This window comes from Psammomys obesus, unplaced genomic scaffold (genome assembly GCF_907164565.1).
Source record: "Psammomys obesus unplaced genomic scaffold, mPsaObe1.curated_primary_1811, whole genome shotgun sequence".
Lineage (NCBI taxonomy): Eukaryota > Metazoa > Chordata > Mammalia > Rodentia > Muridae > Psammomys > Psammomys obesus.
The window spans coordinates 3,740,131-3,759,239 of NW_026591597.1; the positions used below are offsets into that span (position 1 = coordinate 3,740,131).

A 19,109-nucleotide genomic window follows, 5' to 3' on the forward strand; every position below is an offset into this window, starting at 1 on the left:
GAGGCTGAGTATCGACAAGACTCAATCTAAGACCACAAACAAACCCATTCCATGTGAAAAGACAGAAATAACACAGGAATACCAACTGCTTTCTTGGCAACCCCTTCGTCTATTGGATTGCTGACGGGATATAGACTGGGATATAGAGAGATGTGAGGGGTTTGGAAGACTTCTCCAGTTGATTGTCAAAAGAGAGCTGACTGAGGGGAGAAAGAAAGCAGGAGGAGGGTGACCTGGCATTTCAGTGAACCATAGGATGGTGTTGCTTCTTCCCTGGCTGTTCATTATTCTACGGTAAGAAGATATTTCGATTTCATTTTTTTTATGTTAAAGGGAAGGGAGAGCATATAACCACTGGATGAATTTTATATTGCACAGTGAAAGAAAACAGGGGTAGTAGGATAGCACCCATGAAATGATGTATTTTCTCTGAGGCCAGGTGTGAGAATTTTTGACTCTCCACATTCAGGCTAGAAAATGCCCAAGCTCAACTTGAAGATGAAGGCAACTTCTATTCTGAAAACGTCAGTCGGATTCTTGACAACTTGCTGGAAGGCTATGACAATCGTCTACGGCCAGGATTTGGAGGTAAGACACTGTGTTGCTTTTAATCCAAATACTTGAACTTTCCCTCCTCCTTTATAACCCTTCTCAGACCTGGAGGAGTCAGAAAGAAGGTCTCCTACCAGGTAGCAAAGGGGAGGGGTACCAAGACTTCATGTGTGTATTGCTCATTGTCCATTTCTTACTTCTTCCTCAGTTGGTGACTTTTAAATTATTTGAAATCTGTAAGCCTTATTGTCTCAAACAGGAGTGTGTGTGTGTGTGTGTGTGTGTGTGTGTGTGTGTGTGTGTGTATACGTGTACATACTTGACTCACAGGGTTATGAGAATATAGAAAGAGCTTTTTCAGTTGTGACACATTTATTTGTGTTGTGACACTTAGTATTTGTCCTTTGAAAGCTGTCAATACTAGTAAGTTATTATCATCAGTTGAGCTGGTAATAACTATTACCAGCTGATCTTGTCATCTTCCCTCACTTAAGAGTCTCCCAGTGTGAATAGGATGAATTTAAAATAATTAATGTAAGTTTTTAAAGTTTGAAAACTGAAGGGGTATCCACTAGAGAGGGGTGGAAACTGACAGAGCTTTAGTCTTCAGGTATGTGAAAAGGCTTTGTAGAGTCACCACTCTCTCTCTCTCTTTTTTTTTTTTTTTACAATTTGTTAACACATATAAGTTATTTATTTAACTAAAACTATCATTATTTCTATAAGCATCATTGTTTCTATAAGCTAGGGCTGATGAGAGGCTTTCTTAAATTTTTTGATTAGTTACAGTTTATTAACTTTGTATCCCAGCTGTGCTAACAGCAGCTATTTTAATAGCCCGGACCTTTTTGGCTTATTTCAGGTGCTGTCACAGAAGTCAAAACAGACATCTATGTGACCAGCTTTGGGCCTGTGTCAGATGTGGAAATGGTGAGTGCCCTGGGTATAGTTTTATTTAAGAAGGAGAGCTGTCCCAAGACTAAGGATTTCAGATTTTACCATCCCGTCATCACACAACATGTCTATTTCTTCTGGGAAGGCATGTGTAAGAACGCAGATTATGGGCTCTGCGTGGATACTTGAAGATCAGCTAGTTTTTAATATTATAGGCTCTCTTCAATTCACATGCCATGCAATGACTAGTCCTACAAAGAGAAGAATTTCTACTTTTTGGTGAGGTCCCAGTAAAATTATTTGCATAAGAAACTCTTTTTAAAACGCTTCTTGCCAGGTAAGTCTATATTAATAAATATGATGCTGAGACATGTCTGCCATTTGTTATGCATCATCAGCAGTGCATCTTATCCAAACAGTGAAGAAGTCGCTTGGACAGGTTCAGGCTTTCCACCTTGTACATTGCGGATGCATCAGTGGGAGTTCTGGAGCCTCCGTCCCAGGTACAGATGGCTGTGGGATTCGTAAGAGGGTATTTATGGAAAGTGGCATTGAAAGCCTGAAGTCACCTTTCTGAACACAGCGTATCATGATATTCCTTCCCAGTTCCCAGGTAGAATTTTTCTCCCAACGCTAAAATACAAGCACCAAGACAGAAACTGTCATCAATGTCTTTTCCAAAGTATGCCTTTAACTTTTCTTGGGAAATTGTAATTCTGTACAAAGTTTCTGGTGACTTTTTTCCCCTACTTTAAAGTTGACATGAAAAGATGGAAAGGGTAAAGAAGATATGGATTAACAAGTAAAGTAAAGGGGAACAAAACAGATTTTCTTAAAAAGGCAGAATGGAGGGAAAACAGGAGAGAGAGGCTGAGGGAGAGAGGAGGGGAGGAAAGAAGGAAGATACAGAAGAGAGGCAGAGAGTGAGAAAAAAAATCTTAAGGCTTAAAAAAGGAGAGTCAATACAACTCAGAACACTTGTTATTCTAGTATCATTCTTTCCTTCAATTTTTATTTTATTTCAAGAATAAACATGTATGACACCGGCTACTGCAATGCTCAAGTCTGGGAGTCTGGGATTACTTTACTTTTACTTTGTACATGTATCTCTTCTTATACTAGTTTGTGCAACAGAATCCTCATATTGCATAATTTATGATTGTATAGATATATTATGCATTTAAATATGCTTTTAAAATTTAATCACTACTTATAGAAATAAGTATCATAAAGGAGGCAAAAATTATCGGCAATGCTTCAACAGAGTAGCAAGGCATTTTTCATGAACTTCTGTGATGGAGTTATAATTATCTTTTTTAAAATTAACATTCTCCACAGTTGTAACAAACCATGGATATAAAGCCATGGTTTAAAAATCAAAATTGTGGTATTTATATTAAATATTTTATTTTATGTTTAGAATAATCATGGTAATATTTGCTTGCATGTCCTCTGACAACAACATCAGAATTCCATGGTATGCAGTATCATTTTACTAATCAATGAAGGTTTGTATTATTGAAATTTTACTGCATGGAAGTGAGTGAGGGGCTAGACTAGCTGAAGGTAGGATGTAAAGCAAGAAGCCTGAACTTTAACCATTTTCATGTTTTTAGTTCTATAAACATTTTCATGTCTTTCTTTTTTTTATTAGCCCTGTTATTTTTTTATTCGAGATTATAATATAATCACATCTTTTCTCCCTTCTTTTCCTCCCTTCGAGCCCTCCCATTTACCACCCTTATTGTCTTTTAATTCCATGGCCTCTTTTAAAAAATTGTTGTTACATGCACACACATGTATGTATGTATGTATATGTATGCGTATTTAGGAGCATGTTTTTCTTTTAAGTTAAGGGGAACAACAGAGTAAAAGTCACAGCTGGAAAGTTGGCCAACTGGATAGTCATGAGAAGCAATGTTAAGCAGATTTAAGTAGGAGAAGAACTTTGGTCCAATATGTCTCAGTTTTATAATGTTAAAAACCTTGTGCGTTTGAGAAAAGCGAGGAGTCACCGAAATCAATATTTAGGATTATAAAAATCACTTACCGTTTATAATAAAATATCATTGATTCTAAGATCATTATTGATTACCAAATTATCCAGCTTCTTTAGTAAGTTATTGGTGTGGACTTTACTTTCTTGATTGAATTTAGAGCTAGGCATAAATGATGAATAAAGTATTTTACAAGACATGTCCACTCTACGTGAATATTTGTTTTTTCTCTTAGGAGTATACAATGGATGTTTTCTTCCGCCAGACTTGGATTGATGAGAGGCTGAAGTTTAGGGGTCCCGCTGAGATTCTTAGTTTAAATAACTTGATGGTCAGCAAGATCTGGACTCCAGACACTTTTTTCCGGAATGGGAAAAAGTCAATTGCTCACAACATGACCACCCCTAATAAGCTCTTCCGATTAATGCAGAACGGAACTATCCTGTACACCATGAGGTGAGCTGCCCATTCTACTGCTGCTCCCCAGAAGTTGGGTCCACCCTGGTAACCAGAAGTATGTATCTCATTATCTCCAGGCTTACCATCAATGCCGATTGTCCCATGAGGCTGGTGAACTTCCCAATGGATGGACACGCTTGTCCACTCAAGTTTGGGAGCTGTAAGTTACACAAAGTTTATGGAAGCCAAATTAGGCATTAGATATACATATTTATTTGGTTATAGTTGGAGACTGGGAAATGAAAGAAAATATTACTAGAAAACTCACAGAGGGAGTTCAGGAATACGCTTTTTGCCAATGTTAGTTAATTTAGTTAATGATATTAAAGCAACAACATTTGTTTCTTTTTCAATAGACAAGGCAGATAATGCTTCTTTTAGAGGAAAAAAAAAGCTAATGAGTTATTTTTACTGCTTTGTGTCATTTGTTTCAAAAATACAGATGCTTATCCTAAAAGCGAAATCATATATACATGGAAAAAAGGACCCCTTTACTCAGTAGAAGTCCCAGAAGAATCTTCTAGCCTCCTACAGTATGATTTGATTGGGCAAACAGTTTCTAGTGAGACTATTAAATCTAACACAGGTAACAATATATTTTTTAAATCATGTAACATGACTCTAGTACACCCTTTCAAAATATCTAGTCTTTTATTTCATGAATATTAGACATGATAGGGTAAATTTACTATTTTGAAGTGATTTCCTCAAAATGTATTTGCAACTGGGTAAATGGTAATTAATATTTGTGCAATCTTAGAATGAATTATTCTTAAACCATCTGATACAAGGTGCCATCAAAACCAGTATACAGATATGTCTCTTTGCCTCTGATCGTGTAATATTCTTATATAGTTTTAAATCATGTCTTTGCTTGTTTTCTTCTGGACTGGGCTAACTTAAAACTTTGCAAGTTTTATATTCACTGGATTCATTTTCTCATTGTCAAGAGCCACCCTACTAATGAGCATTTCTTTCAACAGGTGACTATGCAATAATGACAGTCTATTTCCACTTACAAAGGAAGATGGGCTATTTCATGATCCAGATATACACTCCCTGCATCATGACAGTCATTCTTTCCCAGGTGTCTTTCTGGATTAATAAGGAGTCGGTCCCAGCAAGAACTGTCTTTGGTATGCCTTACCATGCTCTGTTTCCATTCAGTTTCTACTTCTTAATGCTTGTGTCTTTGCTATGAATACTGAAAACTGTGTGCCCTCTCAATACACAGAAGAAACAGAGTCATATGTTACATAAAATAATTCTTGTCTTTTTGCAAATTGTGTGGTGAATCAACAAATGTGTTGTCTCTTCAAGATTTCTGGCTCTTTCTGAGGACTTAAGTGTCTTAGCAGTGGTCAGCATAAAGGAAAAAACAAAACAACTGGTTATATTAACTATATTTACTATGGTAGTAAATCCACTCATATGAACTATATCTCACTCTTACGGGGTTGAATAAATGAAGTTGTCATTTTGAAGATCCCAAAGTAGATAAATACTGACAACTTTCTTTATTTTATTTTTCTTATTAGTTACATTTTGTTAACTCTGCATCCCAGCTGTATCCCACTCTCTCATTCCCTCCCTGATCTCACCCTCCCTCCCTCATCTCCTCCCTGCCCCTTTCCAAGTCCACTGATAGGGAGGACCTCCTCCCTTTTCCCTGTTTTATCAGGTATCTTCAGGACTGGCTGCAAAGTCCTCCTCTGTGGCCTAACAGTACTGCTCCTCCCTTGGGGGGGGGGGGGTAGAGAGGTCAAAGAGCCAGCCATTGAGTTCCTGTTAGAAATACTGACAACTTTCTTAATTTAGCCAAATGTTTACTTTTAGTTGCAAAGTAAAATATCACTATTTGATGGAGAATGCTGAAATAATAAGAACAAGAGTGCTAACTAAATATTATGAAAAGCAAAATCCACTCTTCCCTACATTTTTCAGTTACAAGTTTAAATCTATATGATTTTTTTACACTAGAATGGATCCACTTATCAAATTCCCAGAAAAAAAATCACCATATGGGTACCATCAACATTGCATATCTACGAATTACATATTTTTTTTTTGTCACAGTTCAAGTAGAAAAAAACTTCTGTCAGAAACCCGACAGAATTCTTTCTTTTTCATTGGTAAATACTTTATCTTTAAAAAAAAAATATTTTTAAATTGAGTAAACTAATTTTATACTCAATTTCTATTCCTCCCTGATAATTAAAGATCCTCTCAGCTACTGAAATCAAAGATACAAGATCTTAACAATTCAAATCACAGTAATTTGTTACATTTTCTCGAGCAGGAAACAAATAGAACAAACTATCCATGATTGGCATTTTTACTAATTAGCTCAACAAGTATTTTACGGGAATTTTATTTTCTAAGTCAATGCACCAGGTTAGGATGATGGTAACACCCTCTGGTAATGCATTACAACAACGAACATCACTAGAAGGACAAATTATTGAGTCCCCATACTAACTTTTATTATTATTATTGGATCCGGTTACAGGATTCCCAGTGCTAAATGATGTGTTTCTCCTCCTTTTTCATTTCAGGAATCACCACTGTTTTAACCATGACCACCTTAAGCATCAGTGCCCGGCACTCGCTTCCTAAAGTGTCCTACGCGACTGCCATGGACTGGTTCATAGCCGTGTGCTTTGCTTTTGTCTTTTCTGCCCTCATTGAGTTTGCAGCTGTCAACTACTTCACCAACCTCCAGTCACAGAAGGCAGAAAGGAGGGCTGCACAGACCGCAGCCCCGCCCCCTGTGGCAACATCAAAAGCAACTGAACCACGAGAAGCTGAGATTATTGTGGTAATTGTTTTCTTCTTCTACCGTTAGCCAGCAGATTTAGAAAGCAAGCTCAGTCAGTAGCAACATACAAATGAGCCGAATTAAACAGTATTTGTTGAGCGTAAATTATAAAACTAGACTTGCCAGGCGAAATTTGCTTTCCACTTCACAGGGTGAAGCTAAGGAAGAGCCTTCATTTATATTTGCTCTCAAGTTTTGCTATTCTTTCATCATCCTTACTTATCCTGGCAGTCTCTAGGCTCTCAAAGGAGACTAGAAAATTCTACTTAGCCTTTAGAAGTTTCCTTTGAACAGGTTTCCTTATAGCAACTAGGGAGAATAAAGTTAAAAAAAAAAAAAAAGTCCTAATGAGGCTTTCAGGGTCTGAAGGAAAAGATACAACAACTCCTGCCACATGGATGGTTTTTTTTGAGAAAAACCTATGAACTGCTTTATTTCATGAGAGGAGAAGGTGAATAATGAATATATGTTCGCTGATGCAACGTGACCCATGTATTTCACTCCCATTAAAACCTGATCACATTTACATAAGTGTATTAAATACATGCATGTCAGTGAGCTCACATTCAAAGGAATATTTTAATTTAAAAATACTCAGAAACTTTCTTCATATGCTATATGCAAACCCTTCTCTCCAAAGGTTTTGGGAAGCAAAAATGAATGAGATAATTAATATTTAAAGAGTCAAAAGCATACTACTAAATTTCATTCTCATTTTTGAACACATTCTTATATATTTTTAGAAATATAATATAAAATTGATTGACGAGTATAAATTTTTATATTAATACAAACGCCAAATGAGTAGCCCTTGGCTAAGAGGGAACATTTATCCAATAAATGTAAACTTGAGTAATGTAGTGATTTGAATCTTCAAATCATCACTAATTGTTTAAGTCTAGTGAATATCTTCTTAGCTATTTTATTCAATATTTATATGCAATTTTCTAATCCAAAAATCACATGTATAAGTCAGGAAGCCTTAGTCTGATATGTGATGGAAACTATAATGCAATGTATCTTTTACTTCTACAAGTTTGTAACATTTATTGGCTAATACAGCTCACAATTTGTATTAACCCTTTTTTGTTTGATAAATTAAGGGGTTTTTTTTGTTTGTTTGTTTGTTTGTTTCAATGAATTGACATTTCTCTTGGAGTAATGAGAATGTCATTACCACATTGAGTGGAAATATGTAAAAGGTTTTTTTTTTCCCCTCTTATTACTCTGCATTAGGAAAAAAGAATTAAGGAGAAAAAGAATTAGGAAAGGAATGAAAAGGAAAATGCTTTCTATTGATCCATCCTAAATTTCTTGCTTTTACAAAGAGGAAAATCCAGTCTCAGAGGTCATAGCTGAGTAGGCATCCTTAAATGTCATGGTGTTTGCCAGGAATACAACCTGGTGGAAAAATTAGGAATTGATTCTCGAATTTCTGTTGTGTACAGTATTATAGGCTAATACTATTCTCTCCTCATCAAAGGCTGAAGGAAACAAGTAAACCTTCACTTGTACTCCAGGATAAAACACATTTTAGAATGTGGATGACATCATTCCTCAATGTCATCTTTCAACCTACTGATATTTTCTATATGAGTATATACAAAGAGAATACATGCATATATATATAATAAAAAAAGCTCTAGGCTTAGTTTGACATGTTTGAAAACCATTTTTCCAGGCAAGTTACATTTCAAATATCTTTAACAATTGTTTTATACTTGTGAAAAAATTGTGTTGTGAACTATCGGTATGCATACTCATATATATTCTGTGCTATTCAAAATGTATAATTGAACTTAGCACATATCTTTGAAGAATTATTTATCAGAATTCAAGCTGTTTGCAAAGGGGTCATCAATAAGAAAGCAGATGATGTAATACACGTTGTGGAGCTGAAATCTAGTCTTCTCAAATACAGTGAAACTAAGCTTGGTCATTTTCCTAATTTATCCCCACCTCACTAAGGTTTTGTTTTTTCCTCCAGAGAAGATGATAAAAATCTAAATTTGAAAATTGAGCAAAACAAAAGATAAATTCATCATAAATAGAACAAATAAATAAATAAATAAATAAGCAATTAAAATGATTTTGAATATACTCATCAATTTAATGTTGGGATATAATAAAAATTAATTTCTTAATTTTATTTTTATTTTATTTTATTGCAATATATAGTTCCAGGGACCAGGTTATGATTTCAAATATTTGGAAAATAGCAGAGTTATCCGTATCTCAAGCTATTAATTTAAAGGTATAATCTATTAAAAGATAAACGGTAAGATCCTAAGTATTCACATATGAATTATCTCCTAGGATATTGAAAGAGTAACATGATGAGCAGGTCATGTAGAAAGCTGCAAAAAAAAAAAAATACATTTAAATCTCCTCAGAGCACTTTCTATAGCAGTTCCATTTGTCCTTATTAAAAAAAAATCCCATTATCCTGACCCTTTTTCTACTTATAAAATATAAAAACAATTGACAGAATATATATATATATACATATTTATTAATTTATTTCTGAAAGACTAAAGTAAAAATTAAAAACAAAAGTAACCAAGCCAAAAACACAAACCCTAAAGCCATCAAAATAAACACATGTTATTATGTAGGACATTTATATTTCCTTTGTTCATGGGAAAACTTAGCAAGTTGCTTTATAAAATGGAGAAGAACAAACATGAATTGTACATTGGCTATTTATGTTATCAGTACTATATTATGATTGCAAGGTCATTTTATTTTTTCCGCAAATACCATGACATTTAAAAATGCCTATTCAGATGTAATCAAAACATTACTTTTGAAAGTTCGCCATTGAAACCACAGGTTACTGTGGTGAAGGTGAAGTACATTAATTTGCTAGTTTCCTGTTACTTTAAAGGTCTAAGCCCTCTGCTGTGTTCCTGAGGGGGAATACTCTCTCCTCCTACCACTGTTCCTTTCACTAGTACTTTTCCTACTAGGGCAATTGTTCCTTATGAGAGGTGTGACAGTTTTGTGAATCTGCATGCAAAATCTGCATATAAAATTGACCAAAACTTCATTTGCCAGAACCAACAGTAAAAACATACTCGTTGCCTTCTTGGGCACTGTTTGCTTCCTTTTACATCTGGCACCGTTTGTCGAGGGGCTACGGTAAATTATTCAGATCCTATGCTTATCTACAGTTTCTTATACACAGTATGGAGTATCACCATAAGCTCTAATTCTTCATGGAGCTTCTTGCACAGCAAGAGGAGAAATGTCAATGCGAGACGGGCTCATGAGTGATTGTGATAGAGGCTATGGCTAAAGACAGCATAAAAATTTCCATGTGAGAGTGTCTAACTAGTTTTGGAGGACTCTGCATTTCTAGAAGAATGATTTTTAAAGCTAAAAAGAAAAAGGTGACCCTGGCTTGAATAGAAGCCCAAAGCTAGTTGCTAGGAACTTGGGCACAGAGAAGGAAATAAAACTGTCCACTTCTTGGAGGAGGAAGTACATGCCATGCCCTGAACTTGTAATCAACTATGCACAGAGATGTGAGGGATAGAATGCTAAAAGTTATCTGTCCTGTTCCAAAATCTGGCTAAGATTTCTTTCAACCTCTATTATTACTCCCTAAAAATAAGGGTTGAATTAAGACTATGAGAAGCTCTAAAAAGCAGGAAACTGGACTCTTCTTCCTGCGATTGTTTCATCATATAAATTATGGGGAGACAGGAGTGGATTAGGTGATGTGTCATTTGTTAGACTTTAATCCATATAGTCTATCAAATATCTGGCCAGATCTCCAGTCTCTACCCTCCAAAAACCAGTCTGCATTCCTTAGCAGCACAGATAGCCCAGGTGGATGCCAACAAGTCATTTCCCATAGGACATTCTGGAATCCTCTATGCTATCAGTAATGCTCGCTTCAACATAAACTGTTTTTTAAAAGCATACAGTTGTAATTTCACCTTAACAGGAACATGATGTTTTTTAATACTATTTATAAATACTATATTTTGTTGTTGTTGTTTTTTAAATTTTCTCTTATTTTAGCATAGAAAATGACTGGTTCCATAAATGTTTTGTGCCTTGAGTAGTGAGCCTTGATTAGAACAGCTGTGTTAAGAGAGTCTATACTTGGGACCTTGAGAGATGGCTCATTGGCTAAGAGTACATCCTAGCTACTTTAGCTGAGGGCCCAGGTTCAGTTCCCACCACTGACATGGTGGCTGGGAACTATCTGTAACTCCGGTTCCAGGCCTCCTCAGTTGCCAGGCGTAATAGTGCTTTGGTTCACAGACACACATGCAGACCAATCATATAAATAGAAAAGTTATTAAAATATTTTAAAGAGATTATACATGTGACCACTTTATTCAAAATAGTAAGTGAATATAAAGTATTTCCTTAATGCCTTATCCCTGCATCAAATAACTGATTATCATGCTGTCTGCTTTAACTCAAGGTACCTTTGCAATATAATGTTACTTAAAACAAAGAAGTGCTCTAAAAATACCCAGAGCAGGATGTCACTCCACAGCAGGGGAGCCCAGAAAAATTTCAAAACCACAGGTGTTCCACTCAAAACCCTGACAGCCCCAAGCTGAGCCCTCATCTGGACTCTGACAAAAGCCTATTTTACCATCAACCTAAGCTGCTGGTCTCACAATAGAGCAGGTGGAGTTTGATGCAAACGTGTAGCTTAAAGGGTTTGCAAAAATTGGCTTTCTTTCCATTTCAGAAATGTAATGTTTTTTCTCCTAAATTGGCATCTAGTATCCTCTGGCTGCCAATTCTTAACTATCCAGTAGCGGCTTATCCAGTGTACAGCATTAAATACAGAACTCCTCCATTTCCTGTAGAGTATTACCTTTGCTTCTGTTAGAACCCCCCCACCACACACCTCACCCTTTACCGCCCCACCCCTATCCAGCCAATGTTAGACAGGGAAGCAAACCAGATTTTAAAAACAGTTATTCTCAAACTATTCCCCAAGTAGGCATTGGACACTGTCTGCATGTTGTTACAAATTGGGGCGAGGGTGTTATTGGTACCTTTGAAAAGGATGTCTCGAACATTGACTAATATTATGGAAGACAGCGTTTATCCAGAAAAAAAAAATCCAATCTAAAATTTTAATACATTGGAGCCTGAAGAACTCTAGGCAGTGCTGGTACGATGTTCAAGAAAGTATCTGCTAAGAGCAGGATCTCTGGAAGCTGAACTGAATCCAAGCCTCTACACACGTAGGACTAAGTGAGTTTTCTTACTCTATTTCAATCTTCGATGTCTAAAATGAGCATGATAGGACATTAAAGATATTTTCAAAGAGTAAGTAAAATTATTTATGTAAATTTCCTCATGGTGCTTGTCAAACTGCTGGAAAATATTTCCATTTTCATTTGTCTGTTGATTAAGCATAAGTTTTTGAAAGTATAGTCTGTTCCTTGCACTGGCTAGGCACTATTGCTTGAACATAATGTGCCTTGTATCATTAAGAAGATATCAAGATGTGAAAGAAGATAAAATTAAGTAGAAGTAGTTATTTCTAGAAGAGATAATATGGAATGAGCGACAGGAGTGCTGGGGAGTCAGGAAAGTGTATGAAAGTGGTACCATTGATGACATTGGATGGCACATGAACTTTCTGTCAACATATTTGAAGGAGGGATAGCAAGGAAACATAATTCTTTTTTAATTTTTATTGGTTACAGTTTATTCACTTTGTATCCCAGCTGTAGCTCCCTCCTCCATGCCCTCCTAATCATACCCTTCCTCCCTCTTCTTCTCCTATACCCCTTCCCCAGCCCAATGATAGGGGAAATCCTTCTCCCCTTCCATCTGACTCTAGTCTATCAGGTCTCATCAAGACAGGCTGGATTGTCTTCCTCTGTAGTCTGGTAAGGCTGTTCCCCACTCAGGTGGAGATGATCAAAGAGCCAGACCCTGAATTCATGTCAGAGACAGCCCCTGTTCCTCTTACTAGGGAACCTACTTGGACACTGAGCTGCCATGGGCTACATCTGTGCAGGGGTTCTAGGTTAGCTCCATGCACGGTCCTTGTTTGGAGCATCAGTCCCACAAAAGACCCCTGTGCCCAGATCAGAAACGTTATTCTTAAAGAGGAGATTTAGTTCAAGAAAATGCCAAGAACAGAGAGCAGACACTGCAGAGAATTGAAAAGACATTTACAACTAAAATTTGCTAAGCAAATATTTGTAATCATATACAGCAGACATTTTGCTCAAATTCTTATAAAAATAGGAAAATGTGCCTGATGACAGGTGTAATTATCCCCAACATTAAAGATAAGAACTGAGGTTAAGGCAGAACCTCTGATATTGACGGCACATCTAAGCTGAATCACAGGTAAATAGTAGACGTGGGGTTGTAACATGGGGATTTTAGACTATTATCTCCTAATAAATACTCCACAGGGCTTTACTGGTGCAGAGGCAATGAAAGGAATGCTTGCTTCAGGGTAATACTTTGTTCTTATTTTTGAATCAGACCTCTTATCTCTGTACTACGGTAACTTGGTCATCCTCATTGAGTCTTTCTGAAAATGTGGGTATGCCAAGAAATTCAGAAATAGCCCTTTCTACGCCAAAGCACTAAATAATATGGGAAAATAATAAGTTCTTTAATATTATGAGATATTGTATTTATATTCTTTTTTTCTGTCAATCTCAAAGAACAAGACAGATCTGACCTCCTTCGGCCTAAAAGAGGAACAAAAGACAAGTTTCAGACAGGTAGCTTGTGATGTTCAGAGTGAAGATGAGTCTGGAAAGAAAGTCTCTGAGGGTTTTCTCTTTTCCACTCAATCATAACATTAGAAATTTTACCAGAGTAAAGGATTTCAGTGTTTCTTACGTATGGAAAGAGAATGGATCTTATTTTGGAAAATGGAACAGTGGCATTTTGTGTTTTCATGTAGATAATAATTTAATAATATTTTATGGGTAAAATAAAATTATTTAATAAAATTAGAGTCCGCTAAATATGGTTGAAAACACTTAGTAAACAGTTTCAAATTTATCTTTTAAGACACTAGTATGTGGTATGTTGAGACCAAAATACTGTCACCTTGTACAAACTGCAGTCTAGTTACCATGGGGATTTAGTCCTTAGCTGTCACTTAGGTTTAGTAGTTAATGTCCCTCTTTCATTGCCAGAATCAGAAAAGTAGGATCTTGCCTATTTTAGATTCTCTTCTCCTTCAAGACCTATAAGTTATTTAATTCTGTGAAAATGTCAACCACAGTGCCAGGCCAATTGATAAAGCAACCTTCATATGAAATTCACCGTGATTGGGTAAAATTATACTCAGTTTTCACTTGTAGGAAAAGACAGATTTTTGCCATGGTGTCTGAAAAGGAAGTGGGCTCTGATTCTTTAAGACGACAACTGTTACTTAGATAGCTGGAAACTTCCATGTTGAATCAAACAAGTGAGTCCAGGATAAAGATAAAAAAAAAAAATCAAAACAAAACAAAAAGATTCTTTGAGTTAATGCTCCTGAAGCCCAAATATCACCACACCACCAGGCCACTGTGATCCTGTGGCTCAGCTAGCACAGGAGAGGTGGTTGCCTCATCCTGTGGCTAGAGGGTGGCTGGCTTTAGCTACAGAAGTCTGCTCACATGAGGAGCATGGCATGTCATGCTGCAAAGTAGTGATTTTGTTGCCAGAGAAGAAACAAGGCCACGTTACATGCTCAAATGGGAATGTAGAACAAGCGTTTGAAGGTAAGGCACCAGTAAAAACAACCTGACCTTAATGAAAGTGAATGCTCTAAAATGTAGACAAGAAATAGCAGGAAACAATATAAAGGAGCCTAGACTTCAAAAGCATGGAAAGATTCTGGATCAGACAGTGTTAAAGTTTGTGAACTAGGCTTAGTAGGTTAGAGCAGAGATACAAAAAAATGTGTTGGAAAGAAAACAAACATTGAATTATAGCCCTAGGCTTTGCTAGAACATGTCCCCATTGCTATGACCCCCCACTTTCACAAATGTTAATTAATATCACTTTTAAAAATCAATGTGTTCTGTGATTTTAGTAGACCAGAAACTCAGTAATAGAAAAGAACATAGGGCAACTCTCAAGTTAGTGGATGAATCAATTGGGATGTTTTCAGAAAAAGAGAGGTCTTGGGAAGTGTTTATTGGAAAGGTGAAGGCTCTCTGAGTTGAACTACTAGGTTTAACGGCAGATATTCTCCACTATTGCATCTGCCCAAAACTTGTTAAGTCTCATCAGGACTGTATGCATCCTCTTACTCCATGGCCTGGCAAGGCTGCATCATCAGGGGCAAGTGATCAAAGAGCAGTCAACTGAGTTCTTGATAGAGATAGACCCTGATGGCAATAGTGGAGAACTACCCCTTTCACTGGACTAAGGGAAGGGAATAAGGGGAAGGGAAAGGAAAGCTGGGAGTGGGGGAGTTGGGTGAGAGGGCTTCAATCGGGATATATAATAAAAAAGTTGTGAAGAAAAAAAAAACAAAAAAAAGAGTTAGAAAAAGAGGCAGATATATTTCAAAGCACAAACATTCTCGAACCCAATCTACAGTTTTTACTGTTTTACTATTGGTGATTGGTTTGATGGATGTTGACTAATTCTTCTGTTCATAAATTTCATCTAGTTCAAACTCCTAAGTATGAGAATGATTTAGGATGGAATCTAGAAGGCTATCAGTGAATACAACTAGGATTTTCTTGTTGTAATTGTCCACATGTTTTTAAATCAAGTGCACCCCCTTACATACATACATACAGAGAGAGAGAGAGAGAGAGAGAGAGAGAGAGGCAGAGACAGGGAGCGGCAGAGACAGAGAGTGGAAGAGAGAGAAAAAGGCAGAAACAAAGGGACGGATAGGGACAAGCATACTTGATTATGTACATTCATTGGCTTAGAGGTTTAAGTATAATCTTTTAACTTGAATCAACTTTTCCTAATGCATTTTTCTATATAAATTTCCCAAATATACTTAATGTTGTGCATCTATTGTATTCAATTTTAGGATTTCAGATTGAGGCAACCTACTGGTTTTGAAGTAAGGTTGGGGGTATATGGTTCAGTGGTAGACTACTTGCCTGAAACAAATGAGATCTTGGCTATAACTCCAAGACTGCACCAAAAATGTGGGAAATATGGCCATCTTCAGTGTTCACTTGAGGGAAGGATGAGTTGCTTACTGGTAGGTAGAGCCATATTCACAACACGCTAAGTTATACATTTAAACTCTAGCAACACACACACACACAGTAAAAGCTTTGCAATAACTCTTGGGAAAATGATGATATAACATACATTCATTGATGTTTTACCAGACATGGATAGCTAATAAATATGTGTCAATGGTAAAAGTCATGCCTGTCTAGACAGAGGATCTCTGGTATTTTGCTATGTTGATGATTTTTACCTTTCTTCCTCAGCACTCTGACTCCAAGTACCATCTTAAGAAGAGGATCAGCTCTCTGAACTTGCCGATAGTTTCATCATCTGAGGCCAGCAAAGTCCTCAGTAGAACGCCCATCTTACCATCAACACCTGTCACTCCCCCACTGCTCTTACCAGCTGTTGGAGGCACCAGCAAAATAGATCAATATTCTCGAATTCTCTTTCCCGTAGCATTTGCAGGATTCAACCTTGTGTACTGGATAGTTTACCTTTCCAAGGACACAATGGAAGTGAGCAGTACTGTTGAGTAGTTCGCAGCCTGGACAACCTGGATACTGTAGCTTCTTGTTTGCCTCACTGACAGCACAAAAATTATTGAGGTTTGTATAGATGTTCTCATTTCATAAACGAAGTGAAAACTGAATACCTATATTTCATAATGTGAAATAAGTGTGTGGGGGTCAAAAGTAATGATGTTATTCTTCAAAATGAAAATTAAAAGGCTACTGAAAATGTGACTTTTCTATACAGTTAAATAATAATAATAACAACAATAATAAATATCATTCATCTACATTGATAAGGAAGATTCAAAATGAGTTTGCCAAACATTGTCTTCAGTGTTCAGTATGTCTAATAATCACTGTGAATAACATTTTTCATAAGGCAGATAAACTCAGACATGCTGACATTTCTAAAGCTTGCCTTAAATTTGTTTATTTTGGCTTAGTTTCTAGTCTAAATATTTATTGGTATGTTTATACAGCATGCTAGAAGCCTTTATGATTTTACAAGAGCTTTCAGTGGCACTGGACCACTTAAATTGAGTTTAGACATTTCTTTTTAACCTTGCTGTGTTCTTTTTACCTCAATAAAATGTGGCATTATATACATATAAATAATACATAGTTTATACATTATGTATGCCTGTGTACATAGCTTTAGTTATGCTGCAATAATGTTGCTATTTCCCACGAAATTCACCTTTGAAAAGAAGATGCTACCATAACACCAGGAAGTTGTGGGAAGGTCGCTCTGTGTGCTGTGACTGTTCATTCTGATTATTGTTACTGCTCATATGTTCCGCCTTCCTAAGTATAATACTAAATAAAACCACAACGAGCCTGCATCTATGATTCTGAGTCATAAATGTGTACAGACAAGTTTTCTTAGATGTGGAGACATGAACTGGCTTCCTCTTCCCCAGTGTTAGCCACAGCCGCTCTGAGAGACAGGGGGTGAAACAGCCAAGCTCTGTCAGCAGCTGAAAGGACTTGAGTCATAGGCAAACAATCACTGCTTCCTTTTGCTTCTCCACCTTCAACAGTGAAATTTAGATGGCGTTTCGCTCCCTCCTTTTCCCAAGTCTTGATGATTTCTCTGTGCTTCTCTCACATAAAATTACTCTAAGGAAAGAGGAATCAGGCATAAGAAAAAGCATGCCATGCAGTCTGTTCAAATGGCTGGAATGTCAGAATGCATGTACACACCAAACAAACAAAAAAAACCCCACTTTGGTCTAAGTAATTTTATCATTTTCTATGAAAATATCCACCTACTACGTATAAACAATGTCAATTTTATTTGAAATAGCTTTCTAGTAAAGACAAAAGAGATAACATCACTGTCCAACTTATCTATTGTTTTGTTTCTTAACCAGGTGTCTTTAGATGCTTGTAGACTATTTTCACTTATAGAACAGGAGAAATGGCATACATCCTTCTAAAGATCTTTTCCATATTGAAAACAAAATGCTACTTTTTTTTCTTCATATAAACAAAGATGGTGTAATTACACAGGAATCCATTTCCACTTCATGGAGTATATTAAGTAATTAAAAACCACAAAGGTTGATATCTTCATCTAAGATAGGCAAGACTGAGACTTCAATTCTGCCAAGCATAGTCTGCTATTTTTTTTTTCATTTAAAGATGAAGAAACCAAGGCACAAAAAGGGAAGAGCCACAATTGGTTATCCAATAACAGGTTGTCAGTTGTGAAATGATATACACACAAGTAATAAAATATAGACTGAGCAGATTAACATTATGTATCTATGAATGTATGTTATATATATAGTAATAATTAAGAAATCTAGATCCCACCATTTGTCTGCAAATTTCATAATTTCCTTGTTTTTAATTGCTACGTAGTATTCCATGGTGTACCACAATTTCTGTATCCATTCCTCCGTTGAGGGACATATGGTGGGAGCTAGAAAAGATCGTCCTGAGTGAGGTATCCCAGAAGCAGAAAGACACACATCGTATATACTCACTTATCAGTGGATACGAGAACTATAATGTAGGATAAACATACTAAAATCTGTACACCTAAAGAAGCTAAGCAAGAACGAGGACCCTGGGTAAGATGATCAATCATCACTCAGAAAGACAAACAGGATAGACATTGAAAGAAGGAAAAAACAAAAAACAAAACAGGAAACAGGACAGGAGCCGACCACAGAGAGACTCTGAAAGACTCTACCCAGCAGTGTATCCAAGCAGATGCTGAGACTCATAACCAAACTTCTGGCAGAGTGTAGGGAATATATGAAAGAAGGGGAAGATAGTGGGACCTAGAGAGGACAGGAGTTCCACAAGGAGAGTAACAGAAAAAAAATATCGGGCACAGGGGTCTTTTCTGAGACTGATACTCCAACCAAGGACCATTCATGGATATAACCTAGAACCCCTGTTCAGATGTAGCCCATGGCAGCTCAGTATCCAAGTGGGTGTCCTATTAAGGGGGACAGGGACTGTCTCTGACATGAACTCAGTGGCAGGCTCTTTGACCACCCGCCCTTTAGAGGGGAGCAACTTTGCCAGGCCACAAAGGAGGACAATGCAGCCAGTCCTGATGTGACCTAATAAGCCAGGGTCAGGTAAAAGGGGAGGAGAACCTCCTTTAGCAGTGGACTTGGAGAGGGGCCATGGGAGGAGATGAATCAGAAAGGGTGGGATTGGGAGGGAATGAGGACGGGGGCTACAGCTGGGATACACAGT

General features: G+C 36.9%; 1 protein-coding gene across 1 annotated transcript; it reads left to right on the plus strand.

Moving 5' to 3' along the window:
• The first annotated feature begins 256 nt into the window (after nucleotides 1–256).
• Gabra6 (gamma-aminobutyric acid type A receptor subunit alpha6) lies at nucleotides 257–16,415 on the plus strand. The gene is made up of 9 exons (XM_055610700.1): nucleotides 257–294; nucleotides 470–588; nucleotides 1,415–1,482; nucleotides 3,679–3,899; nucleotides 3,980–4,062; nucleotides 4,345–4,488; nucleotides 4,886–5,038; nucleotides 6,458–6,720; nucleotides 16,140–16,415. The coding sequence occupies exons 1-9, from the start codon at nucleotides 257–259 to the stop codon at nucleotides 16,413–16,415; spliced, it is 1,365 nt and encodes a 454-aa protein (XP_055466675.1).
• The last annotated feature ends 2,694 nt before the right edge of the window (nucleotides 16,416–19,109 follow it).